This window comes from Misgurnus anguillicaudatus, chromosome 22 (assembly GCF_027580225.2).
Source record: "Misgurnus anguillicaudatus chromosome 22, ASM2758022v2, whole genome shotgun sequence".
NCBI lineage: Eukaryota > Metazoa > Chordata > Actinopteri > Cypriniformes > Cobitidae > Misgurnus > Misgurnus anguillicaudatus.
Genome location: NC_073358.2, coordinates 35,616,519 through 35,638,287, shown reverse-complemented (window position 1 = coordinate 35,638,287; position 21,769 = coordinate 35,616,519). Strand labels below are relative to the sequence as shown.

The 21,769-nt window shown below is 39.6% G+C and overlaps 1 protein-coding gene across 1 annotated transcript in view; it reads left to right on the top strand.

Moving 5' to 3' along the window:
* Nucleotides 1–21,769, top strand: part of zmat4a (zinc finger, matrin-type 4a) — a 103,345-nt gene that overhangs the window by 21,555 nt on the left and 60,021 nt on the right. The window contains exon 3 of the mRNA XM_055199207.2: nucleotides 10,215–10,304. Within this exon, the coding sequence (XP_055055182.1) occupies nucleotides 10,215–10,304 (90 nt within the window). The remainder of the gene's footprint in view (nucleotides 1–10,214; nucleotides 10,305–21,769) is intronic.

The following is a 21,769-nucleotide window of genomic DNA, read 5'->3' as shown; positions in this document are numbered from 1 at the left end:
CTAGCTTAAAAAGTGACCAACACACAGCCAGACCAGCTTAAAAAGTGACCAAAACACAGCCAGACCAGCTGAAAAGGTGACCAAAACACAGCCAGACCAGCTTAAAAAGTGACCAAAACACAGCCAGATCAGCTTAAAAAGTGACCAAAACACAGCCAGACCAGCTGAAAAAGTGACCAACACACAGCCAGACCAGCATAAAAAGTGACCAACACACAGCCAGACCAGCTTAAAAAGTGACCAACACACAGCCAGACTAGCTTAAAAAGTGACCAACACACAGCCAGACCAGCTTAAAAAGTGACCAACACACAGCCAGACCAGCTAAAAAAGTGACCAAAACACAGCCAGACCAGCTGAAAAAGTGACCAAAACACAGCCAGACCAGCTTAAAAAGTGACCAAAACACAGCCAGACCAGCTTAAAAAGTGACCAACACACAGCCAGACCAGCTTAAAAAGTGACCAACACACAGCCAGACCAGCTTAAAAAGTGACCAAAACACAGCCAGACCAGTTGAAAAGATGACCAAAACACAGCCAGAACAGCTGAAAAGGTGACCAAAACACAGCCAGACCAGCTGAAAAGGTGACCAAAACACAGCCAGACCAGCTTAAAAAGTGACCAACACACAGCCAGATCAGCTTAAAAAGTGACCAACACACAGCCAGACTAGCTTAAAAAGTGACCAACACACAGCCAGACCAGCTAAAAAAGTGACCAAAACACAGCCAGACCAGCTTAAAAGGTGACCAACACACAGCCAGACCAGCTTAAAAAGTGACCAACACACAGCCAGACCAGCTTAAAAAGTGACCAAAACACAGCCAGACCAGCTGAAAAGGTGACCAAAACACAGCCAGACCATCTTAAAAAGTGACCAAAACACAGCCAGACCTGCTTAAAAAGTGATCAAAACACAGCCAGAACAGCTGAAAAAGTGACCAACACACAGCCAGACCAGCTTAAAAAGTGACCAACACACAGCCAGACCAGCTTAAAAAGTGACCAACACACAGCCAGACCAGCTTAAAAAGTGACCAACACACAGCCAGACCAGCTTAAAAAGTGACCAACACACAGCCAGACCAGCTTAAAAAGTGACCAAAACACAGCCAGACCAGCTGAAAAGGTGACCAAAACACAGCCAGACCATCTTAAAAAGTGATCAAAACACAGCCAGACCTGCTTAAAAAGTGACCAAAACACAGCCAGACCTGCTTAAAAAGTGACCAAAACACAGCCAGACCAGCTTAAAAAGTGACCAAAACACAGCCAGACCAGCTGATAAAGTGACCAAAACACAGCCAGACCAGCTGATAAAGTGACCAAAACACAGCCAGACCAGCTTAAAAAGTGACCTAAACACAGCCAGACCAGCTTAAAAAGTGACCAACACAGCCAGACCATCTTAAAAACTGACCAAAACACAGCCAGGCCAGCTTAAAAAGTGACCAAAACACAGCCAAACCTGCTTAAAAAGTGACCAACACACAGCCAGACCAGCTAAAAAAGTGACCAAATCACAGCCAGCCCAGCTTAAAAAGTGACCAACACAGCCAGACCATCTTAAAAAGTGACCAAAACACAGCCAGACCAGCTTAAAAAGTGACCAACACACAGCCAGACCAGCTAAAAAAGTGACCAAAACACAGCCAGACCAGCTTAAAAAGTGACCAACACAGCCAGACCATCTTAAAAAGTGACCAAAACACAGCCAGACCAGCTTAAAAAGTGACCAAAACACAGCCAGACCAGCTGAAAAAGTGACCAACACACAGCCAGACCAGCTAAAAAAGTGACCAACACACAGCCAGACCAGCTTAAAAAGTAGGGTGACCATACGTGCCATTCTTCCCGGACGCATCCCGTCCAGGATTTCGGTGCGTCTTCCGGAAGTCGTATTTGTTGACCGCATACGCCATTCAGTTAAAAACATAAGATATACAATCGTACTTTCATTCTTACCTTAAAATGTAACGGTTGCTTTTCTGTAATAATAACAATAATCCTCTGACGCATGCGGTCGACAAATACGACTTCCGGGAGACGAACACAAAATCCTGGACGGGATGCGTCCGGAAAGAATGGCACGTATGGTCACCCTATAAAAAGTGACCAAAACACAGCTAGGCCAGCTTGCTATACCAGCAAAACAAAGCTTTCTATGTTGTATAAATCACAAAAAGTGATCTTTTGATTCCCACAATTTTGACAGTTTAAAGCAGCAATCTGTACCTTCTTTTACTAAATTTATTAAGACATACAAAATTGTCTCTTTAACAGCTGTAAGATTATAATAACTTATAGTCACTTTTAATGACTTAGAATTTGAGCTGCCGAGTGAAATTTTGCAGTAATTGTTAAAGTGCACCTATGTAATTTTGTGTATTTGGTATAATACAATGTGTTTGCATGTTTTATGGTTACAAAAAAACATTATTTTCCACATACCGTACATTTTTGTATCTCCAGATATACTGCTTTCCTTAAACGCATTGATTTCGTACAAAACTTATTGACTTGAAAAGCACTATCCCTGATTGGCAGGCTAATCTCTACGTTGTGATTGGCCTAAATACCTATGACGTCAGCCGGAAATGTGACGGTCCTTACTAGGGCTGGTCAATTAATCGAAATCAAACCACAATCACAATGTGAAATGTTGCGATTAGCAAATCACGAAAGAATGCGATTTAAGAAATATGCAGCGAGTATTTGTGACAGTCTAACCAACTGAGTGAGTGCGAGTATTGCTGTGCTGTCTACAAAAACGGCAATGCTTTCTGGGAACCAGAATCTTTTTTTGTCTTTTTCCTTCAGATTTTGTTTCCCAGAATGCTTTGCACGAGGCTGTTACGTTAGTTTTATTCTGTAAAGATAAAGACTTGTTAATATTTAATGTTCATTTAACTTTGAACAAACTGTTGCCACTAAATAACATAAATTTAAATCTACAGTAAGTTACTGGCAAACATTTTCCGGTGAAATTTCAAGATGCTGGACTACTTCCATCAGTCACATGATATTCAGTAAAGTTAGGTATGTTCGACTTCATGCGGCGCTGCGCAGACCGATCGGCGGCTGACTTAAAGCAGTGCATTCCGGTTAGTATTTTTGTCCGACTTCAGCTGGCCCTGCAGGCACGTGACTGTGTCATATGGTTTTTAAGTACCGCGAGAGCGTTTCGCGAGTAGCCAGCTAGCTCAGCCGGTGCAGCTTCTCCAGAGCGGCTGCCCGGAGTTGTGATGACGTAACAGCTTTATGTGATTGGTCGCCTCATTGATGACAACGATCACGTGCCCTTCAAGTTTAATCCAACCTTTAGTTCCACTAATAAACATTATAAATTCATGTTTTAAAACAGGAAAAAAACACTTTAATATGCTTAAATATGTTATATTGTGTCGTGTAATAAAATAAAAATGAAAATAACAAACTCTATTGGTATTTTAATAATATAGGCTTGTTTCCCGTTATTTTCGGTTATACAGTATAAGCAGCAATTAAAATATTCTATATAAAATGTTTCTGGTTGCAACTTTTTATTAAAATGTTTGTTTTTATCAAATTCAGCATCTAATTCACTTCATGTGCGATTAAAAACAAGGAAACACAGCGCACGTGTCACTACGGCAAGCAGCAGGTGTCCGGCTTGACGGCTCCGTCTTCAGTTCCTCCCTCGACTGCAAGCGGCAAACCTCGCCGATCGGTCTGCGCAGCGCCGGATGATCTCGACACCTGTTGGTTACCAAAACAGCACCCCCCAAAAAACACAGCTAATTTTGTTGATGCTTGTTATCTGGCAAAGACAAGATTTTTCTTGTATAATGAAATGGTGCCTGGAAATTTTTTGCATTTTACATTCGAACGTAAAATATTTCACATTAAAACACATTCATTGTGTTTTTTATAATTTACAATGCAGTGTCTTAAATAACATCATCTTTCTTAGTTGTCATTGTGGTTGTTTTTTTATCAATTGTATTGCAGTGTCTTAAATAACATCATCTGTTTTCGGTTACATTGTGGTTGTTCTTTTATCATTTATAATGCACCGTCTTAAAGGGATAGTTCGGCCAAAAACGATATTAAACCCATGATCCACTCACCCCCAAGCCGTCCGAGTTGCATATGTCCATCGTTTTTCAGACAAACACATTTTCGGATATTTTAGAAAATATTTTAGATATTTCTGTTCATTAAATGTAATGTTGCGGGGTCCAGCAATAGTCCACGACCTTCAAGTCCAAAAAAGTGCGTCCATCCTTCACAAATTAAATTCAAACGGCTCCAGGATGATAAACAAAGGTCTTCTGTGGGTAATCCGTGCGGTGTTGTTGTAGAAATATCCATATTTAAAATGTTATTAACTTTATAAACTAGCTTCCGGTAGCGCCGCCATCTTAGACTCAGGAGAGAGGATTAGCGTAGTGTACGCACTTTTCTTAGTGACGTATGACAAATTCGGAGGGCGGGGGCACCGAGCAGCAGCAGAGAAACTCTGTACGCTGCGTAAGCTCTCATCCTGAATGCGCATCACTCCAAAATGGCGGCGCTACCGGAAGCTAGTCTACAAAGTCAACAACATTTTAAATATGGATATTTCTACAACAACACCGCACGGATTACCCACAGAAGGCCTTTGTTTGTCGTCCTGGAGCCGTTTGGATTTGATTTGTGAAGGATGGACGCGCTTTTTTTGACTTGACGGTCGTGGACTGTTACTGGACCCCCCAACATTACATTTAATGAACAGAGATATCTAAAATACTCTCCAAAATATCCGAAAATGTGCCCGTCTGAAAAACGATGGACATATGCAACTCGGACAGCTTGGGGGTGAGTAAATCATGGGTTTAATATCGTTTTTGGCCGAACTATCCCTTTAAATAACATTATATTTTTTAGGTTATTGCTTTGTTGAAAGATGCTCTTGTTAGAACATGTTTGAAAGTTAGTTTGAGATGTGTTCATAAACTTCTTATGGGACATTAGCGCAGATTGCGCCTAAAGTTTTCAAACAAAGTTTTCAAATAAAGAACTAGTAGTCTGGCCTAGTTTTTAGTGCTTTGTAAAATCTGCAGTGTTGTCGACTGATCTCTATAGGCAGCATGATGCAGCTGCTCATGCAAGGAGTTTATGGCCTAAAACAGAAACCCACTCAATTGGCATTCTTTGAAAAAATTGTCTGCCCCTAAAACTGGATCTAGTGACTAAGCAACCAGAGCCCAGAAAATGAAAATGCAAATAAGCTTGGGGTTTCCAATTCAGAAAATTACAGTTTTAGTCTCATAATTTAAATTCAGCACAAACTTGCTTAATCATTAGAAGTGTATTGTCTGAGTAAAAACTGAGGTATGAATAAAATAATCAGACTTCAGAAAATGCAGTACTACAAGATTGACTTCAATATTGAGTAACTTTCAAGCATTTATCAGTATTCTCAAGTCTTGCCATACAGTTACTGACCAGTGCATCTGTGCTGGATTACAGTCAATTTTGTAGTATTTTTATTTGATTAGATGATTTGGTTTCTTGATATTTCCTGATTTGATTTATTGAAGCCAAACTAATGAAACTGTAATGCATGCAAAGTGCAAATTAGTCAGTTGATGTAACTAATAAACAGTGCACAGCATGAGTGTAGATATTTAAATGCAGTATAAAATTTATTATAAAAATTGGGACTTTCACAAAACCTTTTTCTTAGTTAAACCTATAAGACAGAAATCGTCTTTGTGTTTGTTTGCATTGGTGCTTCTCTAAAATCCATCTCAGCATGGAAGTAGACCATTTGCGTCCCACCTCACAGTTTTCATCTGGTTTTAATTTGTGCCTTCTTATGGCACCCGCTGTTGTTATCTGTATAAGCGATGGGTCTGTTTTGTACTTGATGAATCCATTAAAATCTGCTGTAAGAAAAACTAAAACTCCTGTATTTACATGCTCAAGGCAAATGAACATCAAAGCCTATTAGAAACAGCAGCAGCATCAGTGCACACGGTACATTGGTTTTGGTTTGGGAAAGGTACAGTTAGATGATGTTGCTGGTAAAACTGAGGCAGATTGTGCCTTCTGTTTCAAGAGGATCATCTGCTCTGTAGCTTTCGTTTGATATAAAAACACAAACCCTGAAGGGAACACGTCCTAGCAAACAGTCCTTTACCAGTGAAGTGTGGGTCTCTTTACAGTAATGAGTCTTGAAAGCTTTCTGTATTTGGCAGTTATTTTCCCCTCGTACTTATCCATGAGTAGAGCTTGATGTTTTCCTCCGGCCAAATCGCGGTAGGGTTTGGAACATCATGTGCTTTTGGCTCAGAGCTAAATTGTGGACTTCAAAATCTATTGCTGTGACACTTCCACCCCAATCTGCGTTTACTTCACCCTTTGAGACTCGTTTTGTCTATCTCCATGAAATTACCATCCCCAAGACTCCCACAAGGGCCTGAGTCAAGAGCATTTAATAGTACACTTAGGATCAAATTAGTACGGGAGTGCCATTTCATCAAAAACACAAAAGCCACACTATTTGTTGATACTGTAAGGGCTTATAGACTGGAAAAGAAGTGGCTGTATGAAAGCTGTTGTGCATCTATTTTTCTTTTTTTGCTGTTAGGTATGAGAACTACTATTTCTTAATTTTTACATTTTGATTGATTATCATAATTTTAAATTTTTAGTTGCATTTCTGTTGATTTTGCATCTGGTCCTAAGAAGTGGATTTTTTGGGAAGTGGAAGTTTTTGCCAAAAACGCTTGCATGCACTTAGAGGGTTTTGCAGAAAAGACAGTTAAATTTGTTAAATACGAATGAAATGACTAAAGTGACATTTTTTTTTGATGACAATGCTTATTTACAGCAACAAATGTCAGATGCACGTAGAGGGTTTTGCATCTGAACTCTTGGTTTATTTGTTGCATCTTTATTGTCTGATAGAGAAATTGAAAGAAAATTATGCACACAATTGTTGTCAAGTTGAAGAGAAATCTTTATTTTTGTATTTTCATGCTACTGAGGTGAAAGGCATCATGATTGTTTCATATCTTCTTATTATCTGTCATTCTCGATAACTCTTGAGTTCAACTTCCTGCTTGTCTCTGGTGATCTCTATCCGTCTCTCTCCATATTAACTCGGTTGAGGGAAAATATGAGGACTCTTTAAACTCAATGTGACAGATTATATTTTTCATCCACATTCATCTATAGCCAATCAGGTATATAGTTCACCCAAGTCCAAGTCATTCTATATAAGAGGGTCTGGAAAATTCAGACAGAAAATCTTTAAATTCTTCAATAGGAAATAGGTGTTTCAATGCTGATTTTTCCCAGTGTCGATCTCTGGCCTTCATATCCGCCCTTTGCTTCTTCCCTTTTGTGTTGAGGATGAAGTTCAATTACCCTCTTGTCAAACAACATCATTTTCAGGTAAACTGAGCAGTGAATTGATTTTGTCCGCTCTCTGAAACTTGTGCCGTCAATCGCAAGATTGGTGTTTTGTGGCTGTGCACTTACTTAATGTCAGCTGCAGTAATTATTTATTGGCCTGTGCATAAGATGGGCTCTTTCACTTTGCTGTCATTCTCCTGTTTGTTTCTCACATAAACCCAACATTAATTTCTGCCTTTATTTCCCAATGCCTAGTTTTATATTTAACAAAGGCACAGCACCCTACTGAAAAATCCAGCTAAGACCAGCATAAGCTGGTGAGCTGGTTTTGGCTGGTCCCCAGCTTGGTTTTAGCTGGTTTTGCTGGTGTAGGAGGCTGGTTTTGCTGGTGTAGCAAGCTGGTCTAGGTGTGTTTTGGTCACATTTTAAGCTGGTCTAGCTGGACTTAGCTGGTCATGCTGGAATACCAGCTGGCCCACCAGCATGACCGGCTTTGTCAGGCTGGGAGGACCAGCATAAACCACCTTAAGCCAGCTAAAACCAGCTAAAACCAGCTACCAGCTTATGCTGGTTTTAGCTGGATTTTTAAGTAGGGCAGTTCAAGTCTTTCTGTTTTAATTTACCAAATTGCGTTTGTAATACGTCTCAGGTTACATATATTCCATCAGGAGAGAATGAGACGCTGCGTTGTCATAGTGCGTCTGAATGTGTATATAAAATTAAACCAATGGAGGGGCGTGATGTCACGGGCGGTGTGACATGGGAGCCAGGAAGTGTAAAGGGCAACCTAAAAAAAGCCCTCACTATCTGAAATATTGCAGAAGACGGCATAACAGGTCCGCAGGAAGCATGGCAAGAGAGACGCAGCGTCTTGTTCCCTTCTCAGGGAACTAGGGTTACATGCCTAACCCGAGACGTTCCTTTTCCAGTGACGCTTTGGGAACGTTATACCCAATCCGCCAGACTACGAGTGCCTTTTTGTGTGAAAAGGCACAACTAAGACCTAAGCACGCAGGATTCAGGAGAAGAAGTGAGATCCAACTCATAAAACTTTACAAAAGTGAGCGGTGAGGACCAGCCTGCCGCATCACAAACGTCCTAGACCGGAGCACCTGCCCAAAGGGCTTTAGATGCTGCCATACCCCTAGTTGTGTGGGCTATGATGATTAAAGCAGAGGGCTGGCTTTTACCTGTTTAAGCAAAAGAGATAGCTTCAACTATCCATTTACTCAAAGTCTGCTTGGTGGCCGGGAAACCTTTTCGGTCCGAACTAAAGCATAAAAATAATGGCTCAGTTTTCTTGAACTTACCTGTTCTGAGCACTTACATGTCCAGTGCTCTCACTTTAGAAATCTAATTAGCTGAATGATATAGTTTTTTTCTTATCTGCTGGTCAATAAATATTAAGTCTAGTAGTGTCACAAGTTACAACCTCTATCAACTCCTCATTCAATAGACCAGTTAAGGCGGGACTCGAACCGTGAGGCACGCGAACATTGTCTGACTCGTCAAACAATGACGCACAGGCAACCAATCGGGGTGGGAGAAACAGGCATGCAGGCTCCCGAATCCCTCCTGGCAGCAAGAATTGTGCACACCACCTTAGCGAACGTGGATCTTGAACCGTAGACAGGTGATCATTGTCTGACTCCTCAAACAATGACGCACATGCAACCAGTCAGAAAGAGAAGGAGCGACACCATGATTTTGCAACCTTGGAGTGTAAATCTGGAAAAAAGGGCAAGCTACTGCGCGACGGCTGATGTTTAGCCCGCAGGAAGCGCTCTGACAGTTTACTCTGTGGAGCGTCTTCCTGCTTATCTTCGGGCCAGTCCAAACTCAACTTAGCCACCGCCTGTGTTCTTACACCAACTAAAATCATCATGGGATAGAGGATAGCCTCATCAGTCATAACATCCACCTCCTCAGAGGATGATAGCAACATACTAGCACCCTCTTACCGGGGGAAAGTAACCACATGGTGGGCTTCCGTACCCGGAGAGATAGCAGCGGGAACCCCGAGGGAGGAAGAGATAGGGGTGAGCCCGTCTCAACCTTCTCGAGCAGATCCATTTGCGAACCCCAAGACTGGCTAAAGTCTGACATAGTTGTTGCTTTCTTTTTGCAGTTACACAGTTAAACTATTCAGTTAAACAGTTAAGCTATTCAAACACTCAAATACACACACGCAGATAGCCGTCTGAGGCAATAAAGATAGTGAGGCCATTTTTCATGTCGCCTTTTATACTTCCTGGCTCAGTCACCCCGACAGTGACGTCACACCCCAACATTGGTTGAATTTGATATACACATTCAGACACACTCAAGCCTGGTGGCGTTTCCTAAGTGTCACCATGGCGACGCAGCGCGAGTTCCCTCAAAAGGGAACATAAAAAGTCTAATTAAAGACAGAAAATAAATAGATCTACAGTGATCTGAGGCTGTTAAAGAGTTAAGATGCAAAACCCTCTAAGTGCATCTGAAATGTTTTCTTGCAAATGTGAATTTTTGTTATCAAGCTCTTATGTATAGGTTTAGTAACTAGTAACTATTAGTCAGTAATTGAAATGCCTTATTTTCTCAAATGTCCCTTTAGTCATTGCATTGGTTTTTTTTTATGGCTGCAATACCACAAATTAGGGTGAGCTCTGATGCATGTGATGCATTTTTGACAGATATGGCATTTAGCTGCTTTTGTATCTAATATCTTCATATATATTATGTAGGCTTTTAGACAACAGTATTTAGTGTTATGCTGTTGTGAACTGGGGTAATGAAATCCTTATATTTAGGATAATAAATGTTTCTCTGCTTTTTACTTTCAGAGTCGAAAACATGCAAACAAAGTGCGTCTGTATTATATGTTGCACCCAGTGGATGGGGGATGCCCGGCTAAGAAACTCAGAACAGATGATGTAAGTACACCATCCTTTACTTTTAACAATCGACAACACACTGATGTGCTCATGACTGTGCTTAGTACCCGTTTAATAAGCTACATTACATTATAGTTTCTGTCATACCTTTTGCCCTCTTTTAACAATCAGGTGGTGAGTCTTTTCTGTTAACTGGCCTTTAGAACCATTGATCTCAGTCTGTCAGCACAGTAGTTATAGTGAGCGGTACTGTATTTTTGGATAAATGTTGAGGTCATTGAAGACTAATAGGATGTTAGTCTAGCTTTTTTATCAAATGTTTATTTAGAATGTGGAAAAAAAGGTATTGATCCACCTGCTTTTGTCTTGCATTACAAGTCCATTTTAAGGCCATTTTACTCAAATGTTTCCCATAATCTTAAACATCTTTTGGTCCGAAGATCATTTTTTATTTATAATAATTATAATTGTGCCAACATATTAACTTCTTGTATTACAAAACAAAATTTTTTACTTAAAAATGTTTTTGAATTAAATGACTTGGACCAACTTACTGTATGATAAAGCCTGTAAGATCAAATAATAGGTGGGAAAATATTGTGAGACCTCAAGAATTGTTTGAGGACCTCAAGAATCGTTTTAAAGAGTACATTTGTGCAAATTCTAGGTAAAGGTTGCTAGAATTTCATGTAATTATGATTTAGTTTGTATTTTTAGCCATAATTCTCATTGGTACACTGTGTTATTTCATAGTTTTGATACATATCCTTTATTATTCTTAAATGTATAAAAAAATAGTAAACAGCCCTCTAAACATAACAAGAAACTTAACTTTAAACTTGAGGCATCTTCTGAGAAGAGTCTAGCTGAGATGATGGTTTATCTGCTTTACTTCTCTCAGTGGGATAAGGCATACATTTGCCTTATGGCCGTGTTTCATGGGCAATTCAAGCAATGAAAGAAATTCACAAGCGCAAGTTTGTTGCTTGATCAGCTTTTTGTTGCTGAGTTGGTCCATGCTGCCTGTGGTTTCTACAGATGTTACACATTTTTACACTACTGTACTTCTAAACAGAGCAGCGAAGCTCTCACTGCAGGATGGCAAATGCTCATGTACAGTACAATAAGTGTTTATGTGAGGTTGGAAAAGTGTAGACAGCAGCTGCATGGGATGCAGCCTGAATAAAATGATATTTCATTTGCTGTGTTTTATTGATATGCTGTCTGGGTATAGTAATTGTATACATCATTAGACAAGCTATTGAAATACAGGCAGCTGTGTGACACAGGCAGTTGCATGCTCAAGAGAATAACAGTTACGGTATAATAGAGGTAGCCTAATTGCTATGGTTATTGTCGGGAACATCTGCCTTCAGTGGGTGAATTTCAAAAGACAGTTTGGTCCTTTTGAATTCTTGCAGTGAACTTTAACACTGCACTTTGTTGAATCAATAGTCACTACCAACAACGATGCAAAAAAATCATTAATCCGCATGTGGCATCTATCAATCAATAGGCTCTGCAGACAAGCTATACTAGATTGAACCATTTTAATGAGCCATTACCCTTTGAAGATGATGGTAAAGAGGTAGAAATATGGACATGGCCTATAGAAAAATAGCTGAGAAATATTCACAGGAACTGTATACAGTGGTGTGAAAAGTGTTGACCTCCTTAAAACTAGGGATGGGCACGAGTACTGGCGGCATTTGGATGGCTGGTTAGCGTTACAAGCGCATCTGGTAGTAAAGAGTGGGTCTGGAGATGCGTGTTTGACGTTGTGTCTAGCTACGGAGACCGGCATATGACATGAGTAACGTTACCATGCGTGATTCAAAACAAACAGATTCCGCGCACCCGCGCAGCAGAAACCCGCCGATCCACGCAATGCGCGGCAGTCCGCCGATCCTGTGAAGCCGGCCACACCTCACATCACCGAGGCATTATGGTTCAAAAGGATGCCGTGATTTTCGGAAATACAGTCAGTCAGGTGCAAAATGTACAGCGCCGTCAAAAGTTCAATGGGTTATTATTTCACATTTAAACATCAAATGTCAAGAGATACCAGAAAGACATACGAGCATTAACATTGCATCTTGACTGAGAACAGGTAAGGGACGACACGACACAGCTAATCGCTAAAATGATAACAAAAGACTTAAAGCTGCTTAATGTTTGTGCTTTGACTGGACGTGTTTAAAAGCGCGCTGTTTATGATGCACATTCACAAAGGGAGTTAAACTTTCTGTACATAACTTAGTTGAAAACTTTGTTGAAGTCTTGCATTTTATGCAGATGGATGCACGTTGTACCCCACTAAACACAGGACGTCGGATAGACGTGCAGATCATGTCTATATTGCGTCCGTCGGTCCATGACCAATTCTGGACATCTATTCGACGTTCAAACTAGGTCCACTATTTGGACGTCCAACCATGACCCTACTTGGACGTCAACATTTGACGTTTGAACTGGGTGATTCTTTGGACGTCATTTGGACGTCTATGACAGGCCTATGTCTATATTACATGATTAGGCCTATAAAAATGTGTTTATTTACAAATATCAGCATTATTGTACCAACATGATTAATACTTACGAATAGTCTATAGGGCTTATTCGCAAACACCTGAAGTCGCTAGCCGCGGCCATCTTGTTGACATGACATCTGTCCTGCCCCTAGCCGCACGTAGATTTGAGTTGAGGGGAGCAGTAGCATAATAGCTTCATCTCGTCCGTATTAAGAGAAGATGAGCTTGATTATTGTGGAACAATATCAAATAGACCCAATAGCCTTAAGTAAAGATCCGTCCTTATTGCCAGCCGTAACTTATCCGGATATTTATAACTATATCGTTCATACAGTATCCGCATTCATCATACAAGCACTGAAGGGCCGTTCACATTATAACTATAACGATTACTATATCGTCGTCCACATCACCAAACAATAGGTTTATGCTAATTCGCTCACGGCACTCGCGCAAATCACTTGCCTTTAATATTGCTTGTAATAAAAACTTTTGCAGATGTCCTCAACACGCTGCGTTTCACGTAACTCTAAACAGTGAATCTAATAGTTTGTGTAATCTTTTACATTTTGGCATAACAGTTAGTTAATGTAATAGATTAAAAAGCAATACGTAGTCAATTTTCACAGCAACTGGAGGTAATCTAATGTTATAGAGCTCAGCAATGAGCTTCACTGTCATTTTAAGTGGCCGTGCACTTGAAGTTCAAACAGATTTTAATGCTATCAATGGTTTATCCTTCATCAGGTGGGAAAAATCGCTCAGAAAGTGATCCCAATGATGTCATTCATTGTATCTGTATCGTTATAGTTTTGGTGTGAGCTCCGCTATTCTGTTTAATATAAAACGATTTTCAAAACTATGTGAACGCCCTTAATTCCCTACCTAGTATCAATGCCAGACCTATTATTATGTTCATATAGTTATTAATACTAATTTAATAACTGTCTCAATTTATGACAGCTTATTTGAAAGAGCAGTTCCAGCCACTGCTTACAGCTAACCATATGTGATCAAATTATGGGGACAGACTTTGCTGTGAGCATATATCCCTAACGTTACCTGGGGTAAAATGATGGGGACAGACTTTGCTTTTGGGAGTCTCTCCTTCGCTGGTTCAACTCCTCTGTCTCCTTTCATGTTTTCTGACAGTCGGTATCGCATAAAAACTAATTCCGGGGTTCTTTTTGCGGTTGTTACCACATCCGTGTATTATACCACACACCATCGCGCGGTTTTTAAAAAAATTACACCGATAATACCATGCATAGTACCCACGCTGCCTCGCTTGTCAATTGACAGACTGACAGTTTTATGTCAACAATATGGCCGCCGCGAACATTGATGACGTGTAACCCAGAGATCGGTAGTTCGAATCCCACGGCCGGCAGGAAATGACTGAAGTGTTTTGGCGTTGCAATGGATGGGTGAAGTGCAGAGACAATCATTTCTTTTGCTTTTTTCATGTCTATTTTCCTTACACGGAGGTCCTACGGATGACAAACTTTAGACGTGCAGAAGACGTCGAAAAAATGACGTCGCCTGGCGTTACAAAACAACCCCTTTTATGGACCAGATTCGGACGTCCAAAAAATACATGAAAAAGACGTCATTCCAACGTCACTTTGCGCAGTGGGACATTTATGTTGCATGAAGGCTTAAAGGAACAGTATGTAGGATTGTGGCCAAAACTGGTACTGCAATCACAAAACTTGTGGCTAAAACTAGTACTGCAATCACACAGCTGGTGGCCAATTCACAACATGACAACATAAACATCAGTTGAGGGCTGCAACTTTTTAAATGACAATATCCTGGCCGGACCACTGTTGTCATTGATATAAGTATTTGAAATGAAAATGATTTCTTAATGTCTAGTGACATATCAGGGCCATTTTATGATCAATTGATATACATTTATTACATACTGTTTCTTTAATATTACACTCTTAAAATAAATGTGTTAAATTAACACATCTTGTGTCTAGTTAAGGACAACACATCTAGTGTGTTGTCCTTAATTTAACAAATCTCTGTGTTATTTTTGGAACAACACACTTTGTGTTGTTTTAACACATCTTGTGTTGTCACTTTTATTTTTTATGAACTTAAATGACACTTAATATGTTAAAAACAACACATAATGTGTTAAATAGTTTAACACAAAGCAATGTGTTAAAATTAACACATCCAGGGTGTGTTAATTTTAACACATTGCTTTGTGTTAAACTATTTAATACATTATGTGTTAATTTTAACACATTATGTGTCATTTCATGCTGATTTAGAGTTCATATAAATAAAAGGGACAACACAAGATGTGTTAAAACAACACAAAGTGTGTTGTTCTAAAAATAACACAGAGATGTGTTAAATTAAGGACAACACACTAGATGTGTTGTCCTTAACTAGACACAAGATGTGTTAATTTAACACATTCGTTTTAAGAGTGTATGTAGAGTGCGTCATGTATTAACTTAACCCTTTAGTTTCTCTTCATCACGCAGCTATTCCTGTAAGGGGTTTCTGTTAAAAACATTTAATTCATTAATAAACTCTTAATTTAACACATTCGTTTTAAGAGTGTAGTCTAGTATGTGTTCATTGTTCTGTCATAGTTAATTCAAAATTAAGTTTTATTTGAGTGTTTTTAATTAAAACATTTTCATTTTCACCATGACGTTTATGCCCCGCCCCTTTGGTTGCCCGCCCCCAGTTAATCAAGTATTCGTTCTTCAGACCTATGGATTAATCGAAATGAAAAAATGACATAAATGCATATCCCTATTTTAAACATAACTGTGGTTTAACCCATGCGATCAGTTTCTCTAGCCACACCCAGGCCTGATTACTGTCACACCTGTTTGCAATCAATAAATCACTTAAATACTACCTGTCTGACAATGTTAAGTAGACTAAAAGATCCTCTAAAACTACACATTATGTTAAGATTTGAAGAAATTTAGGAAAAAAATGAGAAAGAAAGTAATTGATATCTAAAGTAAATTGATATCTATGTCTGGAAAGGTTATAAAGCCATTTCTACAGTATTTGGACTCCAGCGAACCACAGTGAGAGCCATTATCCACAAATGGCGAAAACATGGAACAGTGGTGAACCTTCCCAGGAGTGGCTTCTTGACCAAAATTACCCCAAGAGCCCAGCGACGACTCATCCAAGAGGTCACAAAAGACCCCACAACAACATCCAAAGGACTGCAGACCTCACTTGCCTCAGTTAAGGTCAGTGTTCAGTACACCACCATAAGAAAGAGACTGGGGAAAAATGGCCTGCATGGCAGGGTTCCAAGATAAAAACCACTGCTGAGCCAAAAGAACAAAAGGCTTGTATCAGTTTTGCCAGAAAACATATTGATGATCCCCAAGACTTTTGGGAAAATACTCAGTGGACTGACAAGACAAAAGTTGAACTTTTTGGAAGATGTGTGCCCATTACGTCTGGCATCAAAGTAACAAAGCATTTCAGAAAAACAACATCATACCAACAGTAAAATATGCTGGTGGTACTATGATGGTCTGGGGATGTTTTGCTGCTTCAGGACCTGGAAGACTTGCTGTGATAAATAGAACCTGCTGTGTAATAAAAATCCTGAAGGACAATGTTCGGCCATCTGTTCATGACCTCTAGCTGAAGCGAACTAGGGTTTTGCAGCAGGACAATGATCCAAAACACACCAGCAAGTCCACTTCTGAATGGCTGAAGAAAAGCAAAATAAAGACCTTGGAGTGGTCTGCCCTCAATCTACCTATTTAGATGCTGTGGCATGACCTTAAAAAAGTGGTTCATGCTCTACAACCTTCCAATGTGGCTGAATTACAACAAATCTGCAAAGATGAGTGGGAAAAATGATGTCCACAGCACTGTAACAGACTTATTGCAAGTTATTGCAAACACTTGATTGCAGTTGTTGCTGCTAAGGGTGGACCAATCAGTTATTAGGTTTAGGGGGCAAGCACTTTTTCACCCAGGGCCATATGTGTTTGGATTTTTTTCCCTTCATACTAAAAACTTTCATTTAAAAACTGGAATGTTGTGTTTACTTGTGTTATCATTGATTAATATTTAAATTTGTTTCATGATCTGAAACAATAAAGTAAAAAAAAATATCAGAAAGGGGGCCAACACTATTTCACACCAAATGTATTCGTAGAAATGGCATTCAAGAAAAATGTAAACAAAACGTTTATTAGTTTTTGTCGTTTATGAAATTATCAGATTATAGGCAGGCACTTATTGGTGCTATGTCAAATGCATTTAAGAGATAGTTCACCAAAAAATGAAAATTCTGTCACCTTTTACTCAAACTCAATTTAAAAAAAGATATTTTGGGCAATGTTTAATGTGTTTGAGCTTCATTGACTTCCATAGTATTTTTTCGTACCTACTATGAAAGTGAATGGTGCTCCTGTTTCCTGTTTGATTACAAATATCTTTCTTTGTGTTCAGTAGAACAAAGAAAAGTATACAGGTTTTTGTGGGGTGAACGATTTCTTTAAATTTAAATTAAGATTGGATGTTTAGGCTAAATCACTTTAATATTAATGTTATATGAATATTTAAAGTTAACCCTCTTAGGCTCTTTTTATCAGCTATAAGTTAACATACATAAAAAGAATCACTCGAAAACAAAAAAGTGCAAGATATGGAATTCTTATGATTAAATTTCATGATCAAAATCAGCACTTTTCATAGTGGGACTATAAGGGAGTGAAGTGGAACGCAAAAGCAATTATTTTTCCACTACGTTGCCCTATATCTGATATTTATAGATCAATGAGCTTTACATTGCTGCTGATGTGTGTGCTGCTATCAGATATATTGTTAGTATTTTTTTGTGCTTCCAAACAAAGAAAAATATAAATGTATTTCCATGTTTTATTTGTTGAAATAAGCATAGAAGTATAGAAGGATTTCAATACAATATTGTCACATTCTTATTTTTTTTTTCATTCTTTAGTTTTCCTTAAGTATAGCTCCTGTGGTTATACTGACACCAGACCAGCAAAACAAAAAAATATAATGGCACTTCAAGAATGAATGGTTTCAATGGTAGAAAAATGACTTGTTCAAAATTTGCATATGGGTCAGGGGACGTGATTAATTGCATACATTTTTGTGTGTTATATTTTATAATTAATGACATTAAATTAACATTTTGAGTAGATGACTCCAAAGCAACTCCTACACTTAAGCAACCTGATTATTGCATTCATTATTTTTATTACACTGTCAACTACTCTAACAGCACCCATCAGTCAACAGGACAACCACCCACTGTCATTCATTTTCTGTCAAGCATTTGTCTCAGAGCAAAAGATGTGGGAACTGGCTCTTGACCAGTGTTGAGATGCAAAATCCACCTGCATCAGGAGCCAGCAAGGAGCCAAGGGAGCTCTCTCAACACCTAATAAAACAGTAGCAGATCATACAGGAGATCACTGGCCACATCCATCTGTTTAACACAATTCAGCTGTCTGCAACAGCTACTAATAGCTACACGGTCCCCTAAGGACACTTGAAAAATCTCTCCCCAAGTCTCCAGCACTGGAACTCGATGCCATAGTGGAAGATACAATTAGCAACCCGGGACAACTTTTGCACTGATCGAATAGCCCATTGGATACTTACTCCTGTTTAATTAGCGGTGATTAAATCAACCCCTGCCGGGACTCGTGTTTCCAGGGGAGAGGAGGGCAAAGCACTTACGGAAACCGAGGTGAAGGTAGCGAAAAGAAAGTGAGCTGGAACGTGAGTTTTTTTGGTCTTTGTTTCGCTCGGTAATGACAGATAACTGACTGTGTGTGAAATTCACACACGGCATGAGAGTGCATGCTTACATCAGTGCAAGCTTTGTATTTAGAATTAGTTTTTATTTACATTTCGTTTTACATTTTTGGTTACATCGTTTATAAATCCAGTCAAATACCTGTGTGGAGTGGCATATTGTAGTACCAAACCGTTTGTGGACCTTACCTCCATAATTGGAACAAATAATGCTATGGAAGTAAATGGGACCCACGAACGGTTTGGTTACAAACATTTCTCAAAATATCTTCCTTTGTGTTCATCAGTACAAAGAAATTTAAGCGGATTTGTAACAACATGACAGTGAGTAAATGATGACCGAATTTTCATTGTTGGGTGAACTATCCCTTTAAGTAAAACCATTGCTAAAACTAAAAGTGTACAAATGATTAACTTCGAGGGTCTTAATTTTTTAAAAGGACACCCTATTTGTATCTTTCTCTCTGTGACTTATTGTGTCATCACCTACCTCTTTTTTTACTCTTCTTGGTATTCATGCAGCAGTTACAGATTCAGCATCTCTATCTCACAGGCCTGTTTTGCTGTTTCAATCAGATGGTTATCAACGTCCTGATTATTCCATCACAGGCCTGATGAACCTGCCAGACTTCTAACACTTCTGTTTCTGCTTGCTATGACAGTTAACAGTGATTTCCCACTTTAGATTGACTTTGGAAAATAACACAATCCCAAAGACAAATGTTACTGCTCAGAGGTTGCGCTTTTATTGCTAATGAGACTTTATGGAGTTCCTTTATGTTTTTCTTTATATCCTGATCATTCTCAGCTATTGATGTTGCACTGATGTTATTATGATAGTAAAGCGCAGTGACAATGTCTCTGTTTTGTGTTTATAAAAAGGGAATTTACTGCTAGCCGATAAATAAAGATAAATCTGCTGCATGAATGAAGTACACACGAATTGATTTAGCAAAAAAAGTAATGCATCTGTTCATGTGACAGGCTGTGAATTGCAATGTAGCTGTACATTTAAACTGTGAAAAAAGTAGATATCTATAGGTGAGCCATACTGTACATATCAGAAGAATTATAATGGAGGTTAAATCTGCAGGGTAACAGCTGAGTCATGGGTTTTCGTTTGCATTTTTATATGGGAAATCAGTGAATGTCTTTTTTTTATTCAGTATTGTTCACACGTTTTTTTAGCTTTGTTCTAGACACTGAATTTGATGACTGGATATTTACGTGTTATTTTTAGTGAAGTTTTGGTGAACTGTATTTTGTTGCTACCTTGAAAGGGTTAGTTCACTGGAAGTGGTTGTTGATATACTCATCCTCAGGCCATCAAAGATCTAAGTGACATCCGTAAAACCGTAAAGATTATTTTTTGTCTGAAACCATGCTCCTTGGTGATTTATAAAGCACATGTTCATAGGTGCCATTTCATTGAGAGTCAAAAATCAGAAACAACGTAAGGATGTGTTGATTTTTACAATTTTTTTGTGTTACGAGAATTAGTATGAGAGCGCAATTCCAAAAAAGCGCAGATTTTTGTAAGAAAATGCAAATTAAATAACACATGCGCAAAAGCTGATTTCCATAATGACAAACGCAATCTACTAATGCTGCGTTTACACTAACCGCGTTTGAGGCGTCAAAATTGATCTACCATGCCTAGTTTGCTGCTTGAACAGTTTGAATGCATTCGCGCGTCTAGAGCGAAGTAGACGCGCGGAAAAAGCTAGCATTTGACGCGCTTCTTGTGGGAGGGGCAAGTGTATGCGGTTGTCTGTTTGTAAGATGGCTGTTGTTGATTGTGCATTTATCGAGAGTTACCGGTTTGTATTTGGTCACCTTACTATAGGGGGAAAATAAACGGCGCAGGTCGATAAACGTCACGTGACTGAAAAGTGAAATGTGTATTTACAACTTACATGGTTGCCCAATGTTCTCACTGACACTCCTTCAAGCTAGGTCCTTTTTATTCCTGTCTCTATATAAATAAGAACTTGTGTCGTATAGCTCCAGGTGACTGTTCACGGAAAATATCAAGCATTCCTTCATGTTGAATAAGTGACTCTGGGCGGGGCAGCCGCCACAGCAGCAAGCAGGCTCCTTATTGGTTAACGCGGCGCGAAAATCCGCCAAAGTTCAAATTTTTCAACTCGGGCTTTAGCCGCAAATTTGCATCAAACGCAAAATGCACAAAAAGCACCATTCGTGCATACCGCGCACGACGCTCAATTCGCGCAAACTAGACGCACGAATGAGGCGGACACGCGTCTAACGCGCCGCGCTAAACGCCTCATCCGCGCGATCTCCAGATGCGCGTCAACGCATTTTCACATTGACTTAACATTAAATTCACTCACGCTTGCCGCCTCTACCGCAGCTGGTGTAAACGCAGCAAAAGAGCAGCGCTAAGTAGTTCAGGGTGGCAAATAAGCAGAGCTGATGAGGTGTGCATAATCTACTAACGCCTGAAGCCTAGTTTATGGTCGCCGCGTCCGCAAGAGCGCGTTGGTGCGCGCGGCAAAAATGACGTCAACGCGGAGTGGGCGGTCGCGCGCGTTGTGTGCGCGAGACCCCATTTCGCGTGGCGCTGTGCACGGCATTTTTTGTAACTTTCCGCGCGGCTCCGCATCCGAAAATGACCGAACTCGAGGCGATTCTGTCCGAGCAGGCAACCCAGCTAACAATTTTTGGTTCCCAAAGCGTTCCCTTAACGTTAGTTTTTGGTTCTCAAAACGTTCCCCTAACGTTAGTTTTTGGTTCCCATAACGTTATTTTCCGGGGTTTGTTTTTGGTTAGCCAGGAAAGTTTTCTTTACAGAAATAGAACGTTATTTTTAGGTTATTTTAACGTTTTCCTAACGTTAGGAGAACGTTAGAATAACGTTAGGAGAACGTTAGAATAACGTTAGGAGAACGTTAGAATAACGTTAGGAAAATGTTGAAGTGGCCTGAAAATGACGTTCTATTTCTGTAAGGAAGGCTTTCCTGGCTAGCCAAAAACAAACCTTGGAAAATAACGTTATGGGAACCAAAAACTAACGTTAGGGGAACGTTTTGAGAACCAAAAACTAACGTTAGGGGAACGTTCTCCTAACGTTAGGAAAACGTTAAAATAACCTAAAAACAACGTTCTATTTCTGTGGGGAAAACTTTCCTGGCTAGCCAAGAACAA